At 41.1% G+C, this 24593-nt stretch overlaps 1 protein-coding gene across 2 annotated transcripts in view; it reads right to left on the bottom strand.

Annotated features, from left to right (window-relative positions):
* The window catches only part of VCAN (versican), a 129826-nt gene that overhangs the window by 24883 nt on the left and 80350 nt on the right, over positions 1 to 24593 (bottom strand). The window contains exons 8-13 of one of the 2 annotated variants that reach the window (XM_080972154.1): positions 18850 to 24174; positions 16655 to 16768; positions 14777 to 14890; positions 10999 to 11046; positions 3451 to 3609; positions 1635 to 1717 (exon numbers count right to left, since the gene is read on the bottom strand). In XM_080972154.1, coding sequence (XP_080828280.1) covers positions 1635 to 1717; positions 3451 to 3609; positions 10999 to 11046; positions 14777 to 14890; positions 16655 to 16768; positions 18850 to 24174 — 5843 coding nt within the window. The remainder of the gene's footprint in view (positions 1 to 1634; positions 1718 to 3450; positions 3610 to 10998; positions 11047 to 14776; positions 14891 to 16654; positions 16769 to 18849; positions 24175 to 24593) is intronic. The other variant, XM_080972155.1, reaches the window with a different exon arrangement.

Here is a 24593-nt window from a genome sequence, read left to right as displayed (position 1 = left end):
CCTGAAGGCGACTGAACGCACCTTAAACAGCACCTTGTTTTAGAGGGGGAAAACAAGAGGGGGGAAATTCTCCCCCTCTCTGTGCAGCACCTCCTTCCGCTTCACTGAAGGGGCGCTGGGCAGAGAGGGGGAGATTTTTTTTTCTTGTTCTCCCCCCTCTAAAACAAGGTGCATCCTATTGTCCGGTGCATCCTATAGAGCAAAAAATACGGTAAACTGACCAGGACTCTGCATTCATCATCTGAGGCCCTTCTTCGTGTGCCTCCTCTCCACGTGGGATCTGGAGGGTGGCAACACAAGGGCGGGTCTTTTCTCCCCATTTGTGGAATGCTCTCATCAAGGGGGAGGTTTGCCTGGCACATCTATTACAGGCACCAGCCCAAAAAAACATTCTTCTTCAACCAGGCCTCTGACTGATTCCACAGCCTTTTAAATGTGTTTGTGGGAGGGGGAGTTATTGATTCATTGTTTCTGTTTTAACTATTTATTTGTGCTTTTGTCTTGTGTTTTTATCTTGTGAACCACTCTTGTGATGAAGGGCGGTATATTCAGGTGGTTTGTGAAGGTAAATGGTGGGCTGGGACTTCTGCTGAGAGCAGACGTTGCTATTAAAACTTAGGTTCATTCATAGAAACTAGGGACTAGGGAAAGATCTAATCCAGGGGTCGGTAAGGTTTTCCTTGTCCGGGCTGAGATCTCTCTGTGGGCCAGATCACACACACACACACACACACACACACACACACCGCGTGCTATTTCCGGCATCTGTGTCTGCGCAGACGTGATTTCTGGCACCGCAAAAATGAGTCCCCAAGCCGCACTGCACTGGTTTACCACAGCACGCAGGGACTCACTGAGCGGGCAGCTGGGCTCCGGGGCCGGTTAAACAACCCCTTAGGTTGCCAACCTCTGATCTAATCTGAACCCCTCCTAGTTTAAGCAAATGCCTAGAGGAGGTGCAGCTAACCCGACGCCCTCCAGAAGTTGCTGGAGTACAACTGCCACCATAATCTCTGATCATTTGCCATGCTGTTTAGGGCTGATGGGAGTCTTTGTTTGGTAATATCTGGAGAGCCACAGTTTATCCACCGTTTGCATAAAGCCCAGACAATGGTTGTGTATAAGCTACGTTTTTAAGTTGCTAAGGAAACAGCTACCACCATTTCTCTTACTTTACCCTATTATACAAGCAAAAGACATGTCTTTGTCCCAGGCATGCAATCTAATTCAGTTGGGTGGGGCAACAGTAGAAAAGAGTGTGAGCAAATGCTAAGATGGGATGGATTCAAGCATATGCCAAGTTTATTTTAGTTGGAGGTTGAGGGCAAAAGGGTTAAGGGGAGAGGTAAGTTTTAAGCTGCAATCTGAAAGACTGGACCAGGAGTAAGGAAAGTTATGTACAAACACGTGAAGTGTCACACTCACTGGGGCTCAAATCCAAAACTACCTTGGCATTATTATTGCCTGCCCTACATTACAATAATAAGAACATCATACCATAGCAAATCAGGCTGGTTGTTTGCTAGGATATAGTTTTCTCCATTGTTCTCGCAGCCTGACCTATTTTCTTTTCTAAGAAGCAGTGTCACAAACAACTGAAACTTTTTCCAGATAATGTTTTATAGGTCTCTTACCAGCACGCTGCCATCAGTCCAGCGGAAGTCACTCTCATACATCTTATCGTTTAGGCCAATCCACTGGTAGTCGTGTCCTATTCCTAAAAGGAAACAAAACCAGTGAATTTTTTTAACCAACTTTCCCATAAAAGGGAATTATCTCAAAATGAAAGTATTTACATAGACTTGAATTAGCCTTCCTGTGTGTGCTTCAAAATGATTATTCTTTCACAGAGAAAATAAATGAATATCTGCAGTGTGCTCCAGCTTTTTATAACTGAAGTTATTTATTTTTAAAAAATCATTGCCCCCCCCCCAAATGATTTCATATTTTGCCGCTGACTACTCTTAAAGAGTTGGATAGTTGGTTTGCTTTTCAGATGGCTGTATATGATAAAATGCTTGACACTCGCCAGTATTTGAACAGGCTTGTTTAGTTTGTTACACCTAAAGAAGTAAAACTTCTCAATGCCCTTATGGTTTCAGACTAATAATTTATCTATGAAAAAAGGGGGTGGTACTAAGGCAATTGTTCCATCAGTGCAAGAGTGACAAATGTATTACTCTGCTTTCCTTTGGACCACATCAGTGAGGATGAGAGGGGGGTCTTGTTGTCTGGACAGTCCAGGACCTTCATACACATTGTCCAGGCTTGTACCCCGAGGAAGTCACTTTGCTGTTGCTAGCACAGTAATTTGATTTCACCCCCAAAGGCACACTCCACTGTCTCTTGAGACAGACAAATGCCAACAACTACAAGGATTTCTGCAAGGAAATCTCCTCTCATCCCCTATTCCTGCATGCCCCCTAAAACTGTTCTAAGGCTTCCGCCAAGTCCCTCAAGAAGATTTGAGGAGGATGTGTAAGAGGGGGAGAGGGCGGGCAAGTGGAAATCCTCATGAAGATAGTACTGATTAGTAGAATACCACCCATGGTCACTTATCTTGATCACTACTGTTGCCATTTGCTGTTATTTTTTACAGTCCCTGAACACAAATGTCCAAATGACTGTGCTGATTTCACACATACTATGATCCAGCAATTTCAGTGCACATGTGGGTGCTCCATTGCATATTTTGCACACCTGCTGGTGTGCTGATTTTTCTTTCCAGGGATGCATATCCTCCTGAAGCAATTTTTAGAAACCTTTGAAAGGAAGGATGTGCCAAATGACTTGGCAGAAAATCAACAACCTGGTGACTTCTCAGAAGACAACACAAACCCAGAACGAACATGTGTTTTCTTCCAAGAACATATTCAGGGAATGAACATCTTACCCAAACATTAACACAGCTAATGATGAGCATTTTGAAATGAATCTCATGTGCATTAGCCTGGAATGATAATTTGGATTTTCAGATAGCACCTGGGACTGCAACCAATGTCATCTGCTCGTAGCAGAACGCAAAGTGACTGATGCAGGCGTTCCTGCAAGCAACAGTATTTTTAAAGTGCCTGGAGATGAGACTGTCTAAACAGTGAGCCTAAAATAAAATTAAAACATTGGAATAAAATGCCTCACTTAATTCTTCTTCTAATGTCTTTTTCTCATGAACCAAATTCTTTAGGATTGTAAAAGATGAATCCCTCCAAAGATCAGCCATTTCTCCCACTCTAGCTAATGAGTTTGGCAGATCCTTAGAGCTGGGCTGAAAGGAACAAAGTAGCGGTCAAGGACAAAAGGTCCTCTTTTAAAAAGGATAAGCGATAACACACATTTCAGAAAGCAAAACATAAAATAAAATATTTGGAGGCCTGGTGGATATTTTATTTTACAGCCATTTCCACTGCCTCTGCATCCTCAGGCACAGCGTTGGATCAAAATGCCACATACGGTTCACAAAGAGCTGTTCTTCATGAGAAAGGATGCTGGTCAGATGGGCTCCCTGGAGGCGGCACTCTCTCTCTGCCGCGTCCCATGTGCGCCGATGAGCAAAGTATTTGTAGCACTGCCCTTGGAACTTGTGCCATCCGTAATCACAGGTTTCGGTATCTGCAACAAACAATTGCAAAACTCTTATTGTAAACATGGGTTGGCAATGCCCAGGGGCTGCCCATTGGCAGAGCCAACGCTGAAATGCCCAAAATGAAACATTCAGTGACAAGGGGACCAGACATTCTGCATACAGAAACGCTCAAATGCTTCACTCAAAAAAAAAAAAAAAAAAATTGAGTCTGTGAATAACATTTATGTAGTAAGTGTGTGCCTTCTGCAGATTGTTGTTTGGAAAATATTACATAACATCAACATTAAGGGGTGGGGGGAGACCATGGTGGTGAACAGCATAAAATCAGCAATAAAATTGCAACCATGAAACAAATACAAAATACATTACACATCAGCTTAATACACTGAAACAGCCGGATCACCCCTCAGGGTAAAGCCTGGACAAACAGGTGAATTTTAGGCAGGAGATCAAATGCCAGTACTGTAGGTATCAGGCTGATGTTCACTGAAAGCATATTCCAAATAACATGCTGCTACCACACCCAAGAAAAGACCCTGATGTTGGGAAAGATGGAGGGCACAAGGAGAAGGGGACGACAGAGGACGAGATGGTTGGATAGTGTTCCCGAAGCTACCAGCATGAGTTTGACCAAACTGCGGGAGGCAGTGGAAGTGGTGTGCTCTGGTCCATGGGGTCACAAATAGTCGGACATGACTAAACGACTAAACAACAATAACCACACCCAAGGCCCTGATCTTAGTGAGCATAGAATGAATCACAGGAGCAAACTAAGAGCATCTCTTTGATGTCCAACTTTGAAGAAGAAATTGCGCAAGACAAGGAAGTGGTCTGGAGAAGTGAATTTTACTGAGGGTTGGAAAGTTAAGGTCCACTGGCAGAGATAACAACGAACTGACAGGTAACCTTATTACACCCAAAAGCTCTGACCCATGAACAAAAAGAGCTTCCTGAGGACCACAGCTGCCAAGGAAGTTGTGTGCTTTCACCCAGGGGATTCTTCATCTGGGAACAACCTGGAGCCCCCTGTGCTGAGCAAAGCCCAGGAACCAGCTAGATTTAGAGATAAAGATATGTTAGGCTACCAGTCCAGACATCAGCAGCCAAGATCTAATGGGCTCTGAGCCTGCAGAAGTGACCGATGCCTTAAACAACAGCTGGAAATGGAGACGTGCAAGACTTCGAGGAAAGATTCCTTGGGAGTAATGGTCTTCTCATGAGTAAGGTCTTCCTTCTGAGGACACTTCTCTTTGACAACAGTTGACAGAATTCAGAAGGACCTGGGCAATGCTTTTGTACCAGAAATGTGCCTTGATTCTAAGATACTGCTTGCCCGAAATCAGACCTTGCCTGAGCCCTCATTTGAAATACTTCTTGCCTGGCAACAGACCTCAGACTGGCCTTGGATTGGTTGCTGACTCTGTTATCTGGAAGTTCCCTTGTGACCCAGGACCCAGCTAGGACAGCAACTAAGCCTGAAGATTTAATCACAGGCAGTGGCTCTCACTACGCTAGAATCAGGACACTTTCTCATCTGAACAGTGTATAGGTTGCTTCTTCAGCAAAGGGAGCTGCTGCAGTTACATCTTCAAAGAAAGCTATTTGCATATAGAGCTTTTTGGATCTGGGCCATGGCTTGTATGTTTTCCAGATGCATACACTCAGCCATTAGCGCTAGAAAGCAGAAAGGAAATTCTACACCAGATGCCAGATACCACATTCCACGTGGAATTGCAAAAAAAAATGGAACAACCTCATCTGTGTCATTTAACGGCTTAAAAGGCCGTGATATCATTTTAACATTTCATAGGAAAAAAGACAGCATAAATAAAGCTGCAAGCCCTGCACACACTTGGGCGTCTGATCCACTTTAATTCCTTTAGCAAAACTATACCCTACGCTTGGTAGTTAAAGGTCACTTATTCCCCCCCATTAACCATTGTTGAGTGATGCAGTTTTAAACATACAGCGCTGGGAGGGGCTTCCTGCACTCAGACTCCATGACTAAACAAGCTCTAATCACAGCTAATGATCAAAACCCATTGTAATATCATTCAGACAACATGATTCACTGAGCAGAGATTAGCTGAGGATAGTCAGATTTACCCAAGTAAATGTACTGAGATGTACATCTCAGTGAAGCCAATGGCAAAGTTTCCATTGATTTAATTCATCCAGACTGTGCAAATAGATTTTGAAGTAGATAAAGGCAGAGGCACAGATTTCAGATTTAACTGTGAAGAAAATTCATTCCTGATTCCTAACACTTTGAAAATGGAGACTTGAGGAAGTTCACTTCCATAATAAAAATGATGCATGAAGACTATTGTCAACTAATACTCAAAAACACTGCAGCCCACACCCTGACAAAGTTAGTCATGACTATGAGTCAAGACAAGTGACATAGGCCAGCAAGCTGTACTCTTTCACATCTCCACATGTCTTCCTGATGCACATGTAAAGTGGTGTGTGTGTGTGTGTGTGTGTGTGTGTAAATAATGTTTGCATCAAGTGGGTAAAGGGAGCAAAATCCCATCTAGAGCCAAGGGGACATGTCTTGGTTATTTCTTGGAGGTTTTTCTTTTCTCACTCCTCCCACAATGAAAAAGAAAAACACTTTGCAGAATTTTCTCGTATTTCCCTCTGCTATTTCTTTGTTATGGTCACCATTTCCTCTCTTCCACACCACACATAGACACACAATGCCCTGGGTATGTCCAGGGTATTGTGGAGGGTGTGAAGTGGCACTGTTGCCTCTTGAGGGGGGGAAAGCCCCGCACTGAGAAACTGTAGAATTTCTCCTCTCCACAGAGAAATTCAGTGCATGGTCTGCCCTGCCCAACTCCACCCTATTCCCCAACATCTCTGCCCACACACAGGATGGAGATTAATATTGAGAAACTACACAAGTGTCAGATTTGGCCCCTTTCCCCCCCTATCTTATCACGCTGTGTTCGAATGTTTCAATCACTTCCTACACACAAGCCCTAAAATCAGAAATGAGCTGGTTGGGCAGAATTATTATTTTTAAGCAACAGATCACACTATGGGAGGGGCAATGGCTTTGTTCACCTCCTTTGTCGTGTAAAAAAAGAAAAGATGCCCCCAGTTCCTCAATTTTCTGTATGTGAAAAGGGAAGACACATGAATATAATACACACGGCTGCCCACGTAGTTTGGTTCTAAATCTCATTGAAAGCAATGGGATTCGAGTCAGCTGCAACTGATTTGTTCCACTGGTTTCATGAATAACTTTAGTTGGACTGGGCCTGTGTGCTAGGTTTTAACATTGCAACAGGACACACAAGTTATAACTAGTGGGAAAGAAAAATTAGATCCAGGTGGATTTCTGGCCCTAATATGGAAGGGTCTTGTGTTTTTTCCCACAGCCTTCATAAAAAAAAAACACATTATTTGCGTTTTTCATTTTGGCAATGCAGTCTTTAAGAACTGATGACTGAAAATAGCCATGAAAAAAAATAACTGTTGTTGTGCATGTTGTTGTGCAGTTCACAGATGCAAAGCTGGAGTACTACCTCAACAGAGATTAAGAGCAGCCAAACAATAATAAAAAGGCCCCTGGAGGGGACCTTTTTAAATATATTAAATAAATTAAAGGGATTATTTTCTGAAGGCAGCTGTAAAACTGAAACATAAAATAATGAAATGCACGTTGTCTATCTTCACGTGACGGATGGTCCCGATAAGAACACACAGTAGAAAAGCATTTGCATCAGCCTGTAATTCAATTTTGCTAAAGGGAAGCAAACATGAAGCTTGGCAACGTAGCACATTTTAATGGCTTCGTGTCAATTACACTGCCAGTACCGCAGAATCCCAGAGTGGAGCTGACAAGTGGCATAAAATTCCACTGCTGCTTTGGGTTGTGCCTGAGCCCTTTGCAGATGTTCTTTTTTAAAAATCATGCTCTGGGGCGGAGGGATGGTTCAAATCCAGGGAGGATCTACATTGAGAAAAAGAGTTCCATTCTAGCCTACTTCCTGACATAAGCATTTTCTAGGAGAAAGGATGTTTGGATATTTGTGGATGCTTCAACATATAACTTTCTACCAGCATTCCAAAATGGTACAGGCCCTGCAGAGCTCCACTGCATCTTCTTTCCACAAGGTTTCACTCTACTGAATTCTGCCCACTGAAATGGATGTACCCAAGTTAACCATGTCCTTCCATTTGAATGGGTTTATTCTAAGCAGGACTGACATTAGATACAACCCATAGGATGGTGCTTAGTGTGAGGTCCATATACAAAAAGAGGTCTTAGGGTTTTTTAAGTACCAAAGAGCCTGTTAGACTAGATAATCCACGAAATTTCCTGAATCGGTGAATAATTTAGATACAAATAATAATAATCCAATGCAACCCATGTGCATAGAGACACTTTCTTTTACAACATTCTAGGCATTCATAGTTAAAATGTATTATATAAGAATTGAAATGCAGCTTGGCATGTTTATGGTGTTTTAAAAGCTGTTTCACTAAACCCAGGAGTCATTATAGTGCAGCAGTTCATTTTTATTTATGGAGGACGGGTGTTTTATATATTTACATCATCTCTTTACGATAACTTCAGCATGGATATTATTCTTCAGACATATCTAAGTTATACTGTCTAGAGATTCTGAGCAGAGTTGCTTTTACAAAATTGTTTTAGAGCTGTTGGCTTGTTGTTTTTAACTGATGCAACAAACATTTGACTATAACCCTTGTCTTGTTTTAGAAGTCCTCTGAAAATGCGAAAAAAAGCAAAGTCTGAACCATAATTACTATCAAAGTCAGTGGGGTATAGTAGATAAAGCACTGGACTTAGACTGAGACCTAGGTTCAAATTGCCTTAGCCATGAAGTTTACTGGCAAGTCACTTCCTAGCCTACTTTACCTTAAAGGGCTGTTCTTAGGATAAAAACAGTATTACTTCATGGATGCATCTCTGATGTCCTTTGGGGAAACACGGAATTCAAAATGTGGTAGGTAATGTGTAATTCCATTAACATGCCATGATCTGGCAACAATTTTTCAAAATGACATTTTACACATGAGTAAAACAACCTGAAGCATGACATGCAAGATTACTCAGAATTTCTCTCTTTCTTTTTTTTAAAAGTTTGGTTAAATACCTCTCTAAGAAAATAGAGAATTGGTTGATGATCCATCATTGCAGAGATATAGTTTTGCTTTTCATTTGGTGAAATGACAATAAATTTTATGTTGGGGGGGGGGGAATTCAGATGAGTTTAGGTCAGTAAAACTTATGTTGCTTGACCATGTTATGCTAGTCACAAAAACACATACTTTTATTCCCTCAACAAAAGAAAAGAAACATACATGTTTTGCCTTTTTCTCTTCTTTGAGGTTCTTAACATTAATAAATGTGGTAAGATATTAACTGAAATGTTCTTTACATGCAACATTTCTTGTGACCAACCGACCACCACAATTATGCATAAATGTTGTCATGTGTGTCATTTAAAACTCTTTCTAGGACTGTCATATTTTCCCTGAGAATTTAATCATTATTAAGGGAGAAATCCTACGCACAAGCAAGCTGGTGTAAATTAAGCCATAGCAAAGTTACACGAGATCCAAATTCTGGTGGAATCTACACACATATTAAAAACGCTATGAAAATGCTTTTTCAAAAAACATTTTGAAAAATACATTGAATTTGGCATAGCTCGCTGTCACCATCTAATGTCACATTTGCATATTGCACTTTACAACACATTTAAAACGTCCTATTTGCAGCTGTATAGCTGAGTCCTCTGTGCAACAGCATGGCTGCTGCTGCTGCTGCTGCTGCTCTGCCTAAGCCTGGTAGAAGGAAAACAAGCCTTTAAAATAGTGTTATGCAGCAGGCTGCCAGGTCACATGACTGAACTGAGCAGGCATGACATGCAGCCTAAGTCCCCCCCCCCCCCAGGTTGCGTTCCTGCTATCCCCCCAGAATGCCCCTTTTCGGGGGCTTACACTGGCCTTGATTCAGCCAGGTGAGTCCCAGCTGAGCAAGTTGCACTTCTGTATCTTTCACTGAGCTAGGGACTTAATGTTGATCTGCTGCCCCCTAAGTTGCCTATTCCAGCAGACCTTGCCAGGGCCTATTATATGTACCATCAGTGTAGACCATCTTACACAGTTTTACAAAAGGAGACAAGTGGTACAATCAAGAAGCTTACAGTCTGAAAGATCAGTCAAGCAAGGGAAGGTAGATATAACTTCTTGCTTTTAGAAGAAAGGTAATATAATTATGTGCATAATATATATTTAGGAATCAGACACCCTTATTAGGTTAATTATAAGCAACTATGGTTTTTAGAAAAGTGCAGAAATATTTGGCTACTAGATTCCTCACTGCCACCCCCTTTCTTGAAGCAGGCAAAAGCTTCTACCAGGTTCACCTCAGATGCATCAAGGAGGCAGGCCTGTCTTAACCGGCTCTCCCTAGGTAGGTTCATTCAGAGCAGAGGTGGAGAACCATTTTGGCACCACAGGCCAAAGTTGATGTCAAAATCCCTTCTGCTCCCATCGGAGTGAGACTGGGCTTAAAAGGGAAGAAGGGAGAAGAAGCCGTTGGGAGTCCCCTTTAAGCAAGACTGTAGGCGGAGGGACTCCCAAAGGCTTTTGGAAGCATTTGCAAGTCTCCCTCCCATTAACATTGCAGTGAGATTGGGCTTAACAGGGAAGGGAGAAAGAGCCTTTGGGAGTCTCCATCTCCCTCTTTAAGATCGCAGGAAGATCAGGCTTAAAAGGGAGCGGTTGAGTTTGGGCACGTCTCCAGGTTGGAAACTGTAAGGCCCCTTGTTCTCACATCTAAAGGTATTTAAATGGGACTTGGGTTAGACAACCCTTCAAATAAAGGATGCCTTCAAACAGAGGACTGTCTGCCATAAAGGAAGGCACATGGCCACTCTAATCCCACTTTCCTGTCTACATGTTGTGCCCAGTTAAGCTGCCTGAAGAGTCCTGCTGCCAAGCAGGGTCCTGTGCAGACAAGCTCTAACTCCCCAAGATGGCTTCACTTCAGGGCATGAGACGAAATGGGTTTAGCAAACATATAAAGCAAAAGCTTGTAAATCTAATTTAGTCAAATGGCTTTCAGAAGTGGCATTGCTTCCCCCAGTCGTTCTCAGCTGTGGGAACTGAGCTAGAAGCTATTTCCAAACAGAAATGCTTCTTTCCTTCCCAAACTACAATGACTTCCAGAACTGAGCCTGTGGGGTGGGACAAGAGCAATCACAAACATTTGGACAGGGAACGAACTCCTTTATAAAACGGAGCACTTTTGCTAACAAAGAAATCATTTATTTTCCTTAGGAAAAGGAGGAAGAAAAGAAAAGAGGAGGAAGGGGGAAAGAAACCATCTCTGGCTATACTGCCCCAAGGAGGGTTTGTCTACTCACAATTGCATCTGCGCAGTTTTGGCAGCAGGTTCACATGCACATCTGCATCTGGTAAACAGTGCAACGAAGGTTCAATTTTACTTAATGTTTTTATATATGTAAAGAAGACTTTATATAACACAGTAAGGCTGAGTTGTACTGCCAGGAAGAAATGGTGCCAAAAGCAAAACCTGAGCTATAGGAGCAGAGTGCAAGAGAAGAAAAAGAAGAAGACAGAGGTGAAGGCAAAGACAAAGGAAGACCATAGCTTAAAGCACGCCTTCTACTTTGTTCCAACGGTCTTGAAATAAATATGCTGATTGTGTTGCATTTCTTCAAAATAGCCACCCAATTAAAAAAGTCAAAAGCCAGTGTTAGATGCAGGCAAACCCAAAAGAAACATACCCAATCTAGTCACACACCTCCATCTACCCACACATATACAACCTCAGCCACACACATCAATATCCCACATTTGCACTGTCATTTTAAACTTCCCTCACCATCATTTGCCCTTTTCTCATCCCATCCCTATCTGTGGTAGTTAGGGGGGGAAATGAGAATGGAACCTTTATCTAAGAGCAATTGCAAGGGACATACCGTATTTTTCCGTCCATAAGACTAGATTTTTTCCCTAAACAACAATGTCCAAAATTTTGGGGCATCTTATACATTTTCTTAAATTGGAGTCCCCCAAAATAAGGGGTGTCTTATAGACGGAAAAATCGGCAATTTTCAGAAGGTGGCAGCATGAGGGGAGAAGGGGAAAAACATTTTCCCCCTGCTGTCACCCAACCATCTCTCTACAAGAACTCTCTTCCCCATACAGTAATCAGGCTAAGAAGTAAGCTCCTGTTCATTTAATGGGATCTTTTTTAAGAAGCTGGACTGCCACAGGGCTGAGAGAGGCTCTGGCCCTCTGGTAGCTCACCCCCTGTTTTACAATCTGATCTGGCAATGAACACACCGAATCCAGTGTTAGTTGCAAATAGACGGGGAACAGTATTCAGACAGCTTTTTCACAGATGAGGTCTACCTATGGGGAAAGGCTGCAGCTCAGTGATAGAACATCTGCTTTGCATGAAGAAGGTCCCAGGTTCAATCTTCAACATTTATAGAAAGGGCTGGGAGGGACCCCTGCCTGAAACCTCAGAGGGCTACTACCAGTCATTATAGATAATACTAAGCTAGCTGGACCAACAGCCTGACTCAATATAAGGCAGCTTCCATGATCTTGGGTTTCTCTGCCTATTGGAAGAAGTGAAGGAAGTGAAAGCAGTCAAATAGCAGTGAATCTTGATGTTTCCATATTTCAGTTCTTCCATCTCTTCCACTGTGACAACCAGGATTCACTGGCTAATGTCCCTTTCTTGGCCCTCATGTTCCCCCGCTAAGCTGATACTGACAGAGAAAATATCAACACTGCCTGAATGCCAACTGCCCTGCATACAATTACTTTATCTTCTTGGTACAACAAAAAGGTAACCTATATCTTCTCTAATATTAGTTCAAATGTTCACAAGCACTCAGAAATCCATTTAGCAAACAATTGTTTTTACAAACCAATGACTAGTTCTAGGAAACAACAGAATCATTCACTCATGCCCTTTCGTGGCATAGGAATGCACGGTTCTGAACTTTTTGGCTTTGCTTTAGATCTAATGAAATCAGGTTCATTGACATGTAATCAAAACTGCTGTCCAGACAGCGGTCCACATTTTCTTCCCCCATTGTCTGGTAGAATGGGCAGGGGGTAGGGGCTGCCAATGAATGCCTTCCTGCGATCCCAAACCACTGCAGGACTTTCTGTGGAGGAAATTTAAATTCCAGAGTTGACTGAGCTGAGGTCTGTTTCAGACTGACAAACGAGGAAATGTTCACATTAAGCATTTCAAATACACTCTCCCTGGTTGGTCATAAAGCACAACTTAAAGCTACCATGAACTTCAGACTATTTCAGCGTTAAGGATTTGTTGCGGGAAGATATTTTCAGAAATATCCTTCTGCTGTAAAAACATGGGTCAAATTCTTGTATTAAAGAGGAGATTTCAGGAGACTTTTCCAGCCTATGCCAGACTACTGCAAAACTGAAATATAATGAGTGCTGGACCTAGTCCTATGCCTGAGGCTTCAACATTAACAAAACAAAAGCAAAAAAAAAAGTCCCTTCAGGCTCATGGAATATTTTTAAAGCACTTGCAAATTCACAGTCTTTCGCCCAGTAGGCTTACGATGAAAGGCAAGCCTGAAACATGCCAATGTTTATGTAATTATGCCTGGAAGACACTTTTGCTCTAGCTGTGAGTGAATTCAGTCAGAGCAAGATGAGGGGGGAAATGGTATTTTCCTACATGTGAGGGTGAACGTAAAGGGGTAAAACCCACAACTTTTAAAACCTTCAGCTCATTTTTCATCCTGGAAATTTCCCTATTACCTTTGGACAGGCCTGAACCCATGCTGGAAGATTCGTGTTTATTCTGTAATACCACCTTTACAAATGAAGGGCAGGGAGGTAATGTTAAAAGAGTGCTGGAAAGACCACAGCAACACTACGTAATTAACTTCTCTGTAGGGCCATTACGTTAGCATGCTTGACCAGAAGACCCAGACACAAAAGGAAAGAAAAACATGGTGTCACCTTGAGAAAGGCTTATTGAGTTTGTTAAGGACTCTCTCAGGTCTGCAGTGTTGGGTGTGTTAGCATTCACATGTATTACCATCACTGTGCTTATCTTGTAAATGGCAGAAATGTCATATACCTTTTGCATTTCATGGCTTTTGGATTCCACTTTTACTTTTCTCTCTCTACACCAGGAAAATCTGTAACCCTCTGGATGTTTTGGGCTCCATCTACCATCAGCCCCAACCTGCATGGCAAATGGTCATGGATGATGGGAACTGTAGTCTAGCAACACCTGGAAGGCCACAGGCCTCCAATCCCTGGGTTGGTGAACCTAAGGTCCCCTACATGGTGCTGAAGAACAACTGCATCTTCTCTGCCCACTTGCCATACTGGCAGGGCATGAATCTTTGTTGGTTCATGGGAGTGAAGTGTTTCTCCACTGATATGATCTGAAGGACCTCATGTTTCCTGTCTTAATTCAAGCAGAACATTTCTAAAATCAATTCACATCACAATTCTATACATGCATTTAAAGGCCCATTGAATTCAGTATGTTTATTACCCAACAAAGTGGGTGCAGGATTGCAGGGATTATGGGAGTTGTAGTCCAACAATATCTGGGCACCCACAGGAGTCTCCCCCCTAACAAACTCTACACCTGTGTAAACACACACAGAGAAGAAGAGACTTGCCAACTGAGGATAAGATTTATCTGATGAAAGAGGCTTTGGTCCACAAAGTTATGTAACAATAATTTTTTTTTGTATTTTCTGTAGCAGACTAATGCAGTTACCTTTCTGGAATCTGGAATAGCATCGTCCAGGGACAGATTAAAGAACCATATCCCAAACTTAAAACTTCATTTTTAAAACATCACTCTTGAAGTCAAATGTTGGAAACATAAGATGACAAACTAAAATCAAGCCCAGAGGATTAATTTTCTACCTCAGTAAAAGTGACTACAGCAATTCCCGCCCCCGCCCCCCAGTTATGACTATTTTCAGCAGGAAGGAGAAAGAAAGCAAAGCAACACAAGCGAAAGAAAATAAAAACAAAGACAAATATCCATTAATTGCCACCACCCTCCCAATAGAGGCCTGATTTGTTAGCAAATTTCCACATTTGACTCCATTGTAAGCACAGTGGAGTTAACTATAAATTTCAAACTGAACTCACCTTTTTCGCAAAGAGCCCCAACGTAGCTTGGAAGACAAAGGCAAGTAAACGTATTGATGCCATCAATGCATGTGGCTCCATTTCTGCAAGGGCTGGATTGACATTCATCAATGTCTGCCCAAGAAAATGAAACAGATATTTAGAATGAGGTATTGTCCTCACTTGCAATGTAAAAGAAAGTTTATATGTATTAATAATGTCAAATAAATAATGTACCTAAACTGATTTCAGATATCACAATGCATAAGGACCTAACGATTTTCTTCAACATTTGCACACAGAGTTCAGCAGCATTTACATCTCAGAATTTGCAGAACAATTCTAAACAAAATATACACCCACCCTGCATGACCACTGGGTCTGTAACCTGCATCCTCGGTTTCTACCTCTCAGAACTTGTAGTAGTAATAGTAGTAGTAGTGGTAGTAGTAGTAGTAGTAGTAATTTACTTTACTCATCTGGCTGGGCAGCTCCAAACAGAATATTAAAAACACAATAAATCAGTCATTAAAAACTTCCCTAAAGAGGACTGACTTCAGATGTCTTCAAAATGTCAGATAGTTGTTTATTTCCTTGATATCTGATGGGAGGGCGTTCCACAGGGTGGGTGCCACTACCAAGAAGGCCCTCTGCCTGGTTCCCTGTAGCCTCTCTTCTCGCAGGGAGGGAACCTCCAGGAGGCCCTTGGAGCTGGATCTCAGTGTCTGGGCTGAACGATGGGGCTGAACGATTCTCTCTCTCTCTTTTTAACCCTCAGAATACCTTTGTGATGTATCCAACCTATTCTAACTTGGGACCATGGAAGACTGAACTCCTATTAGGCTGCAATGGCTGCATTTCACATTATTGCGGTAGACCCTGGCATCTGTTCCTACTGTCCTTGCCCTTTCATCTCCTGGTGGTCATAAAAACCACCTTTCCTGGTGGTCATAAAAACTCCAAACAGTAGGGGTTGTGTCCGGTGAAGGTGGTCCTGTGTCCCCCAATATATTATTGGGGTTGCTCCAACCCTCCAAAACAGATTGAGGGCACATACAGCAAGAGGAGAGGGAGGAGAAGTTCCACTGCACAAGCAGAATTCCTTGTACAGTTGGGACAACTTCATTGGATACAAACATAGGAATCCCAGAGAAATTGGCTAATCCAAGAACAGTAGGCTAACTGTTTACACAGTCCATCATCACAAAGAGTCTTGCCATTACCACAACTGTTTTTGTCTTCATGCAATGTGACTGGCCTACCTAATCAATCAAATAAATAAATAAAAAAGCAAATTCATTAATTCATTCAGTGAATATGCTCATACTTCTGGCACTCAGTTTCTTTTTAACTTCTCTTAAGCACATGTAGCGGTCTTACCTCCAATGTGCTACTAATCTGAAATCTAAACTGGAAGAACTTTCAACAGGCTATTAGCTGCATTCAAACATTTGAGGCAGTTATTCTTCCTCATCCATTTATAAACACCAGATATTGCCATTCATAAATATTTCTGCAGGCTTTGCATGTGTATAAATTGCAGTTGATCATCCTAGTAGATCTCACAGAGATTTGCTGCCTGGTGTTCAAGTTTGTATACAAACTACCACATAAGAAAGCATATGGAATAAGGCACATTTTGCTGGTGTACTGGATACAAATTCCCATCTTCCCGTTGGCTTTTGTCCACTCAGCACAGTAGATTGGCACATGAAAATTTACTCCCATACACAAATTGCATTTGTGGATTGGACCGAAAATGGACAAAGTTGGTAAGCAAGCAAGAGTTCGTCTTGCTTGTTTACATCAGTCTGAGTCTTCTGGTACTGCAATACCATGCCCTGTTTTGCACATTGAATAATCAGATAATCAAATACCAACAAAGACTTTGCTTCTTACCTACTTCACACTGGTCACCACTGAAACCCGGCATACAAGTGCAGATGTAGAAAGTGTCACGTGGATAACAAGTTCCCCCATGCTGGCATGGATTACTCTTGCATGGCTCTTGGTCTGTAAATTGAGTTCATGGAAAATTGCTATATTTTGCTAAAATTGCTTGTTGGGTGCTGACTCTCTTTCAGCAGAAAGACATTTCCTACTTTTCAGCTGGTTCTGTCAGATTTGCTATAGTTGCAGATTAGACAGAAACCAAAATCAATTCATCATAATATGCAGCAGTAATAGTAAATCAGCCATCATCCATGTTGGCAATGCAATCCTTACTTGCTGGTGAAAACAATTTACTTTCAGCAATATTTCATTTTCTTCAAATGACATTTTGTATTATTTTTGGCAACTGCAATATTCTACTGAGGATTTAGTTGGCATGACATGACAATTAATTATAGCCGAAAACAGTTAAAACATATGTGCACAGTGAGTGAAATATGCATTTATCTGAACGGGGTTAGTTTATGTGGAATGATTGGGTACACAGAACATGCATTCTTATACCACACTTCTTGTTTGTCATTCTGGATATTGTTTGCTTTCCATCAAGCCATATTCTCATTTTGTTTCTTTATATGGTTATTGAAGGACTAACTGAATAAGAGGCCAAACCAATATGCATATTTAAACATTATTTCACATAAGATTACAAATATATAGGCTCTTATATTATGTAAAATAGTATGCAATGAATAGTATGCAATTTTGGTTCTGCATCTGATATTTGGACCAGTTCCTCATATGCATTATATCAAGATAGCATCAGGTATGATTACTTATGCTACATATAAGTGCTTAGTGGAACTACTACAGCCATTTTCAATCATATCTATAGCCTTGCCATGGGAAGACTTCGGGGAATGTTTAAGACTATAATCTTTTACACATATAAGCTACCAATATACAGAACCTCCATGGCAAGTCACTGTCACACATAAAACATCTTTATGACATGAAAGCAGCATCAATCAACAGGGAATCATATTTATATTTGATAATAAACACATTAAGAAGGTGTAAATCTGTCCTGTCATAAAGGAACAGATCATGCCCCAGAGTGCCTCCTTCAATGATTTAATGACAAATACAAATTTAAAAAAATCCTATGTCTTCAAATTTATCTGTCTAGCACTATTCGTAATGCTTCCTGTCATGGTTGACAATGGGAGATCTCCACTAATGTCAAGGACTCATCCTTACATTTTAAAAACAAAACAACCACAAACTTTAAAAAGAACTTGAGACCAATAGCGTAATTTATCACAGCCATACCAAAAGTGCCACCAAGGAAATCATCCATTTGTCATGTTCCCTCAACAGTGGGAGCTTATCACATGCAAAGCAGTTGTTCCAAATGCAGAAACCCACACCAACAGCAAATCCTATACATGCCTATTCAGAAGTCTCATTGGGTGGGGCTTATGCCTCTATAAGTGGGTATAGGATTTCAGCCTGAATCCCACCATACCCCATGTACAAAAGAGAACTGTACATAAGAGAACATGTACATAAGAGAACTGATGCAGATTCAATGGGGCAGGGAGATAATTGCTATCCACCTCTCTAGTCAGGTGTGATTTTCTTTCATTCCAGGATTGGGATACAATTGTGAATCCAGTCAAAATTACTATTAGTAAGACTCATTTTGTAGCCCCCTTTTGCACATAGGTATATCTGGCTGAAGACAAATATATCTGCATTATTATGACATATCAAAGTCTAATAACCTTAGAATATCTGTTAACATAAAAAGACTTGTTATTCTGTAAATATTCCAAAATTATTACCCCATGTAACCCAAAGTTTCATGGCTCTCTCACACAATATGTCTTTTCTTCATGCAATCAGCCTTCACTGTTGCTGGACAATGAATGGGCACATGTTGCATGTGAATCTGCCAAGCCTAGATACAGCCAAAAGTAATTGATGCGGGAAAGGCACTTCTGCCAGCCAGATCCAATTCGCCTATTACATTTGTAAATGTGTCTGTGTGCTCAAAAAAGGTTGAGATTGCAAAGATTGATGAAAAATGTATTGTGAGACCTAACAGTAGTATCTTCAGAGTTTACTATATTGTATCATCAGGCCAATATTTTCATGTGAGTGAAGAACATTTCAGTAGTGGAAAATTTAACTCTTACCTGGTATCTGAACTGCTGTGCCTTCGACTGAACCCCCACCTGTGCCAATCAGGAAATCTGATCCATTAGTTACATCCAGAAGCAAAAGTGGTGGTGTTACAAGTTCAATGCTGTTTATGCCCCCTGTGGTTCTTGCCTGCTTAATATATTCGGGAGTGTTTTCAGAGCCTGGTTTTTTTGTCGCAGCATTAGAGGAAACAGTTGTTGGCTTCTTCTGCCCATCCAATGCAGTCTGGGTTTCCACAGTTGTGTCGACTGATGGAGGGGATGAAATTGGCCAAACATCAGCTTCACCATCAGTCCCAAATACTCCACCTGTTTTACTTTCATGTGGAATGGGAGATGGTGTGGTGCGTATCCATGGTAAGTCTCCATCAGCACTATTTTCATCTAACTGATTTAGCTCCTTCTCATGAGAAGTTTCTTCTTCTGAACTAGATTCTAAAATGTCAGTTCCTGGAACTATAAATGTTGTTGGCTTAGCTTCTTTTGAAAGAGACTCTCCAGGAGCAATGGTTCCTTCGACAATAATCACTTCTGTTGAACTTCCTGGCTTTTCCTTCATTTCTGTTACAGAACTAGGCACAGATTCAGTGGTCTTGCCTTCTGATACCAGTTTGGTAGAAGATGCTAATGGGAACTCGGTGCTTCCTGAAGACTCTTTCAGGGCAGGTTTGTAAGTTGCTGTGATGTCAGCACTAGCTTCTCTAAAGGTTTGTACTGGTGACAAATCATGCTTGTCATTGTCAACTGATGATGAAGTACTTGGCATTATGTCTTCAGGATACTCAGAAGCTCCATTGAGTAAATAGACAGTCACGGGCAACTTTGGAGTTTGAGTTGCAGAATGTATTTTTTCTGGATCTGTTTCTATGGATTCTGTGGCTTCCGTTTCCTTCGTTCCTTTGTAGACCTCCTGGGTTGTTTCTTCTGACTTCGTTACACTTTGGGAAGCAAGTTGTACAGTAACTGCGCTTTCTTCAGATTTGTGTGTTGTCAAAGATTGCCATGGCTCAATGGGTAGGTATGGCGGCGTAGGAGCCACGAGCTTCTTTTCATCCATATCTACTTCTCCTTTTCCTGAAGAGTCTGCGGTAGAAGCAATTTCACTTTCATCAGCTATTGCTTGGTTGTCTGACAATGTTTGTAATTCAGAGTTGTCTTCTATTGTATTTTTGGAATCTGTATGTTTAGTATCCAGCTCTAATTCTTTGTCCTTTTCATCAGTTTTGGAGCTGGTTGGTGATGATGTGGTAGATCTAACAAGAAGTGGCATAGTTGGAAGCAATGCAGCTATTTTGGGCAGCTCTTGAGTAACACCAGTTTCTGTTGTGAAAGGTGTGGCATCTCCTGAGCCCACATCATCTGATGTTGGTGTTAGATCAGATATCATGGGCTTGCTGAATATGAACGTACTGGTTACAGAACTCCCTTGACCATCTCCAAAGCCATCTGATTTATCAACAGCTAAAGTAATTGTAGGTGTGGCAGTCTGAATTTCTGCTATAGAAGTATAAACGCTGTACACTGAGGGTCTCTCAGAGCCCACAGTTCTTTGTCCACCTATGTCTTCAATATTTGATTTCAAGTCATCAGCATCTATAATTGTTGTTTCATCAGATATTATTCCATGGCCTACATCAATGAAGCTGGAAATACCCCCCGAATAATTCCTTTTGTCACCAGGCAGTGGGATAAGTTCCTCAAAGTCTTTTATGCTGTTTGTGGAACTTTCATCTGCAAATGTCTCTAAAAAGTCACTATCCGAGGTTGGTGGCATTTGTTTTTCTTCTCCGTGGGTGGGTGATGATACTAATTCTATTTCAGATCCATTCACTGCTTCAGCAAGGTCCACAACTTTCGAATTATTTTTGCCAGGTGTATGAGATGATGGTATTACTCTTTTTGGCAACTGGGTAGGTGATTCAGGATATTTTTCCATGGTGTCCCGCCAACCAGAACCGTCTCCAGATCCTTCGTGAATTGCTATTCTCATCATTTCAGGTTTCGAGGTGTGTTTAGGTTCTTTAGCAATTCCAAGAGTAGGCCTTCCAGGAACAGATTCAGGAACAGGAGTTGTGTCTTCATACATCGCCACGTGAGAAGCTTCCTCCAAAATTCCATCAGTAGCTACCAATGTTTCTAATGTTGTATTTTCCTTCTCCTGATAGCTATTTTCTAGGTTTTGAGAATTTTCAAGAATGAGTTGCTTTATAGTAGGTACTTCTGTGCCAATGACCCTGGTATCTAAGGTAGATGCACTAGGGGCTATTTTGTCTCTTCCTGCAAGCAACTCTACTGCTATAGTATATGGATATTTATTAACATTGCTGAAATCCTCATATGTTTCAGTGGGATATGTATCAGATTCTTTTATTTTTTCCTCTGAAGTACTTGCTTCTGAACTTCTAGGATGAAGAATGTCAAGACTTAATGTACTTGCATTGACATTTAATATAGCAGAACTTATAGGCACAGTGGTAGATGGAACAGTAAAGATTGCATCTCCTGAACCTTGTTCCGAAAAAAATGGAGCATTACTGGTTGCCTTTTTTACTGGCTTGTACCCTGTAGACATGGAGGAAGGCTTGTGGATATTCTCAGTTGGGTGAGCATTTTGTGCCAACTGTTCTTTATCTTCAGCTGCTGGTGAATGGCTTACAGGTTCATCTGGAAATGTTTCAGACTCACTCGTGAGGATCTTATCATGTGAAGAGAGATTCTTTTGCACAAAGTCAGTTCCAGGTGTGACATCAATTTTTATTTCTTCTATGTATGGGATAAATGTAGAAACAGTTGAAATTCCTGTCTGTCCAGTTAAAGGTTCTTTACTTTTAATGAAAGATTCTTGTGTTGCCACTCCAAAGGTCTGTACCATTTCATCTGATGTTTCAGCAGCATGTTCTTCATCAGAATTCATTTCATCTTCTAAAGGAGGGATTGTAGTAAAAGCTATTGTTTCCGATTCAGCTGGTGTTTCTCCTTCAGTGTTTGTAATTCCTGCATTCACTGAAGTGAATGTGGTGGTGTGATGACTATGTGTGTCTAACTTTGGAGGTGCATCAGTAAACAGCATATATCTAGATGTCACGCTGCTACCTTTGTTTTCATTTGTTGTTTTTATAGGAGGTTCTGTAAAGGAATCTATGTCTCCAGAACCTTGTTCAATCAATGGAAATTTAGTGTTTATTGTTCTTTCTGTAGGACCACGAGTCACAAGTACTACACTACCTCTGTTATCTCCTGATTCCTCTCCAGAGCCCACATCCACCAGGTCCATTATCTCAGCAGAAATGGTTGGAGAAAAGTGTCCAGTGCTTTCTGGTTTGGCAGATTCCATTGTTTCGTTTATTAAAAACTCAGAACCTCTCTCTTGCAGAATAATGTTATCTTTCAATGGTGTAGGAGTGCTGACAGAAAGGATTGTAGTGCTTCCACTTCCAGTTGACTCTACAGGTGATGCCACACTAGATGTCTCAAACAAGTCAATTTTCGTTTCAATCGCTGTAGAAGATGTTATCATCTCTTCATTTGATTCCAGAATAGACTTTTCACTCAATGGCAATTGCGTGACTGCATCCAATTCATGTTTTACTGGTCCTTGGTTATCAGTTATACCCTTTGATACTGGCACTTCAGTTTTAGTTTCCGTGGCCTTTCTGTCTGATTCAGTACTTAACACTTGCATTGTGGGATCAATAATAATTGCATATTCCAAAGGTGATGAATCTGTGTCAAGAATGTCTAGCTCCTTCACTTGTGTGTCTGTGCTTCCAGGTTGAGATCTCAATAGTAATGAACTCAATGTAGTAGCTATAGTGATAACATCTATTTTTTCAGTACCTGGGTCAATAAATGGGGAGTCAGTACTTACCACTTTGCTGGTGGGACCCCCCAAAAGAATGTCCATGCCAGGTTTCCTCCAAACATCTGTGGATCCATCCCCAGATTCTTCATCTACAGGAATTATCTTCTCTGCGGCCTCTTTAGTTTTGAGAGGTGAGGCATCTGTCACTGATACTGTTTTAGTGAGAGTTATGGATTCTTGGCTCACAGATCTGACGCTATCATTACTGAACAGCAACTTTTCTGCTTTAACAGTAGTTGAATACTCCTTGGTTGAGGAAATGGTGCTTTTAATCTCGTCCTTATCATCCCTCACTTCTTCGGCATTTTTGGTAGAGTTCAACATTAATTTAGGAATAGTTTGGGTAGTAAGAGCTTCTACAGAACTCTGTTCATGTGTAGAATTCATGTCTTTATACAAAGATGCAGGAGCCTGTGAAGCACTAGGGCTGCTTTTTGTAGGGCTGTGTCTGCCAAGATCTGAGAAAATATCCTGAACAGGATTTTTTTCTGTTCCTGTCATTTTTATTACCACGGTCGTAGGTTTAGCATTCTCTTGTTGAACATCTCCAGAGCCTTCTGGTATATTCAACAAACTAGGACTTCTGGTTGTTTCTATTGAACTTTCAGCAGTAAGAAGTGCATCTGGTCTAACTGTTGATTTATATTCATCTTGTAGAACATTTTCAAGTGCTGTGCTGTCTTCTATGATTATGGAAGCAAACGTTGGAGCAAACGTTGTAGTAGAAAACCTTTCAGAAGCTTCTTTTGGAGGTGTTTTTACTGAGTGTGAAAAGCTGTAACTGTTTGACTCAGGCATGGTAGTAGAAGCTCCTGAATATTTTGTATTAATTACAGAGAAAATGCCAGGATGTTTGCTTAAGATTTGATGAAAATCTGTTCCAGGTTGTGTTGATTTCTCTGTAGTGTCTGATAAAGGCTGGCCATGTAGAGATGTTATTTCAAGGATTGTATCTGTAGTAGAAACTTCAGAATCGCCACTAAAGGCCAGTTCCGTCATGATAGATTCTGCCGTTAGCTTCTGCGTAGTGGCTTCTCCTATAATTTCAGCAGATTCATTTGGCTGCATTGTGGCAGAGATCTCATTTTCAGACACTATGTTAGTATCATTGATGTGTGAAAACGTTACGTTTTTGGAATGTGGTAAACTTTCAATCTGGTCACTCCTTGCTTCTTCCGCATTTCTATCTTTAGGTGCTGTAGTCACCTGTTGCTTTCCATTGATAAACTGCAAAGCCGGTGGAGTTGTGACATCAGTAGTATTCTCGCAGTCTTCATCGTCATCATCTTCTCCAAGATTGTATATTTCTGGGTAGAATAAAGGGTCCAAAATTAAAAGTTCTGCAGATTCCTCATCCGGCGTTGCTGTGCAGGGTTCATCTTGTGTTGAATCAGTATCTGTAGGGGGCTCGTCTATTTCATGATAACCAAATAAATCCCAAACTTCATGCACTGGATCTGCAAAGAAAGAGAGCTTTTAATAATATTTTTAGCAACTGACTTGACATGGGCATCAACTGTCACAGTAAAACCAAATGCACTGAAAGGAAAAATAGATCAAATGCTCCCATGTGCTTCCATTAGTATCCAGCTATTTAAACACTTCTAATATTTCACTACCATGTTGTTGTTGTTTTTGTTGTACTGAGTCGTCCCTCCCCAAGTGTTGTGATACCACGAAATGAAACAAAATAAATATTTCAAAGTGCTTATTTAAACAGAGATACTAGTGTCTACGGAAAGAGGAAATTGTCAACCATTAGGTGAATAAAGTATTGATGATATCACACACATAACTACATGCCACTGCAGTATGTTCTATCATAAACTAATCTTCCTTAGAAAGTTAGAAAAGAAAATTTAGAGTTTAAATATAG

The sequence above is a fragment of the Podarcis pityusensis genome (assembly GCF_964106645.2).
Source record: "Podarcis pityusensis genome assembly, chromosome: 11".
Taxonomy (NCBI): Eukaryota; Metazoa; Chordata; class Lepidosauria; order Squamata; family Lacertidae; genus Podarcis; species Podarcis pityusensis.
The sequence above is the reverse complement of the archived record's forward strand: the minus strand, read 5'-3'. Positions and strand labels throughout refer to the sequence as shown.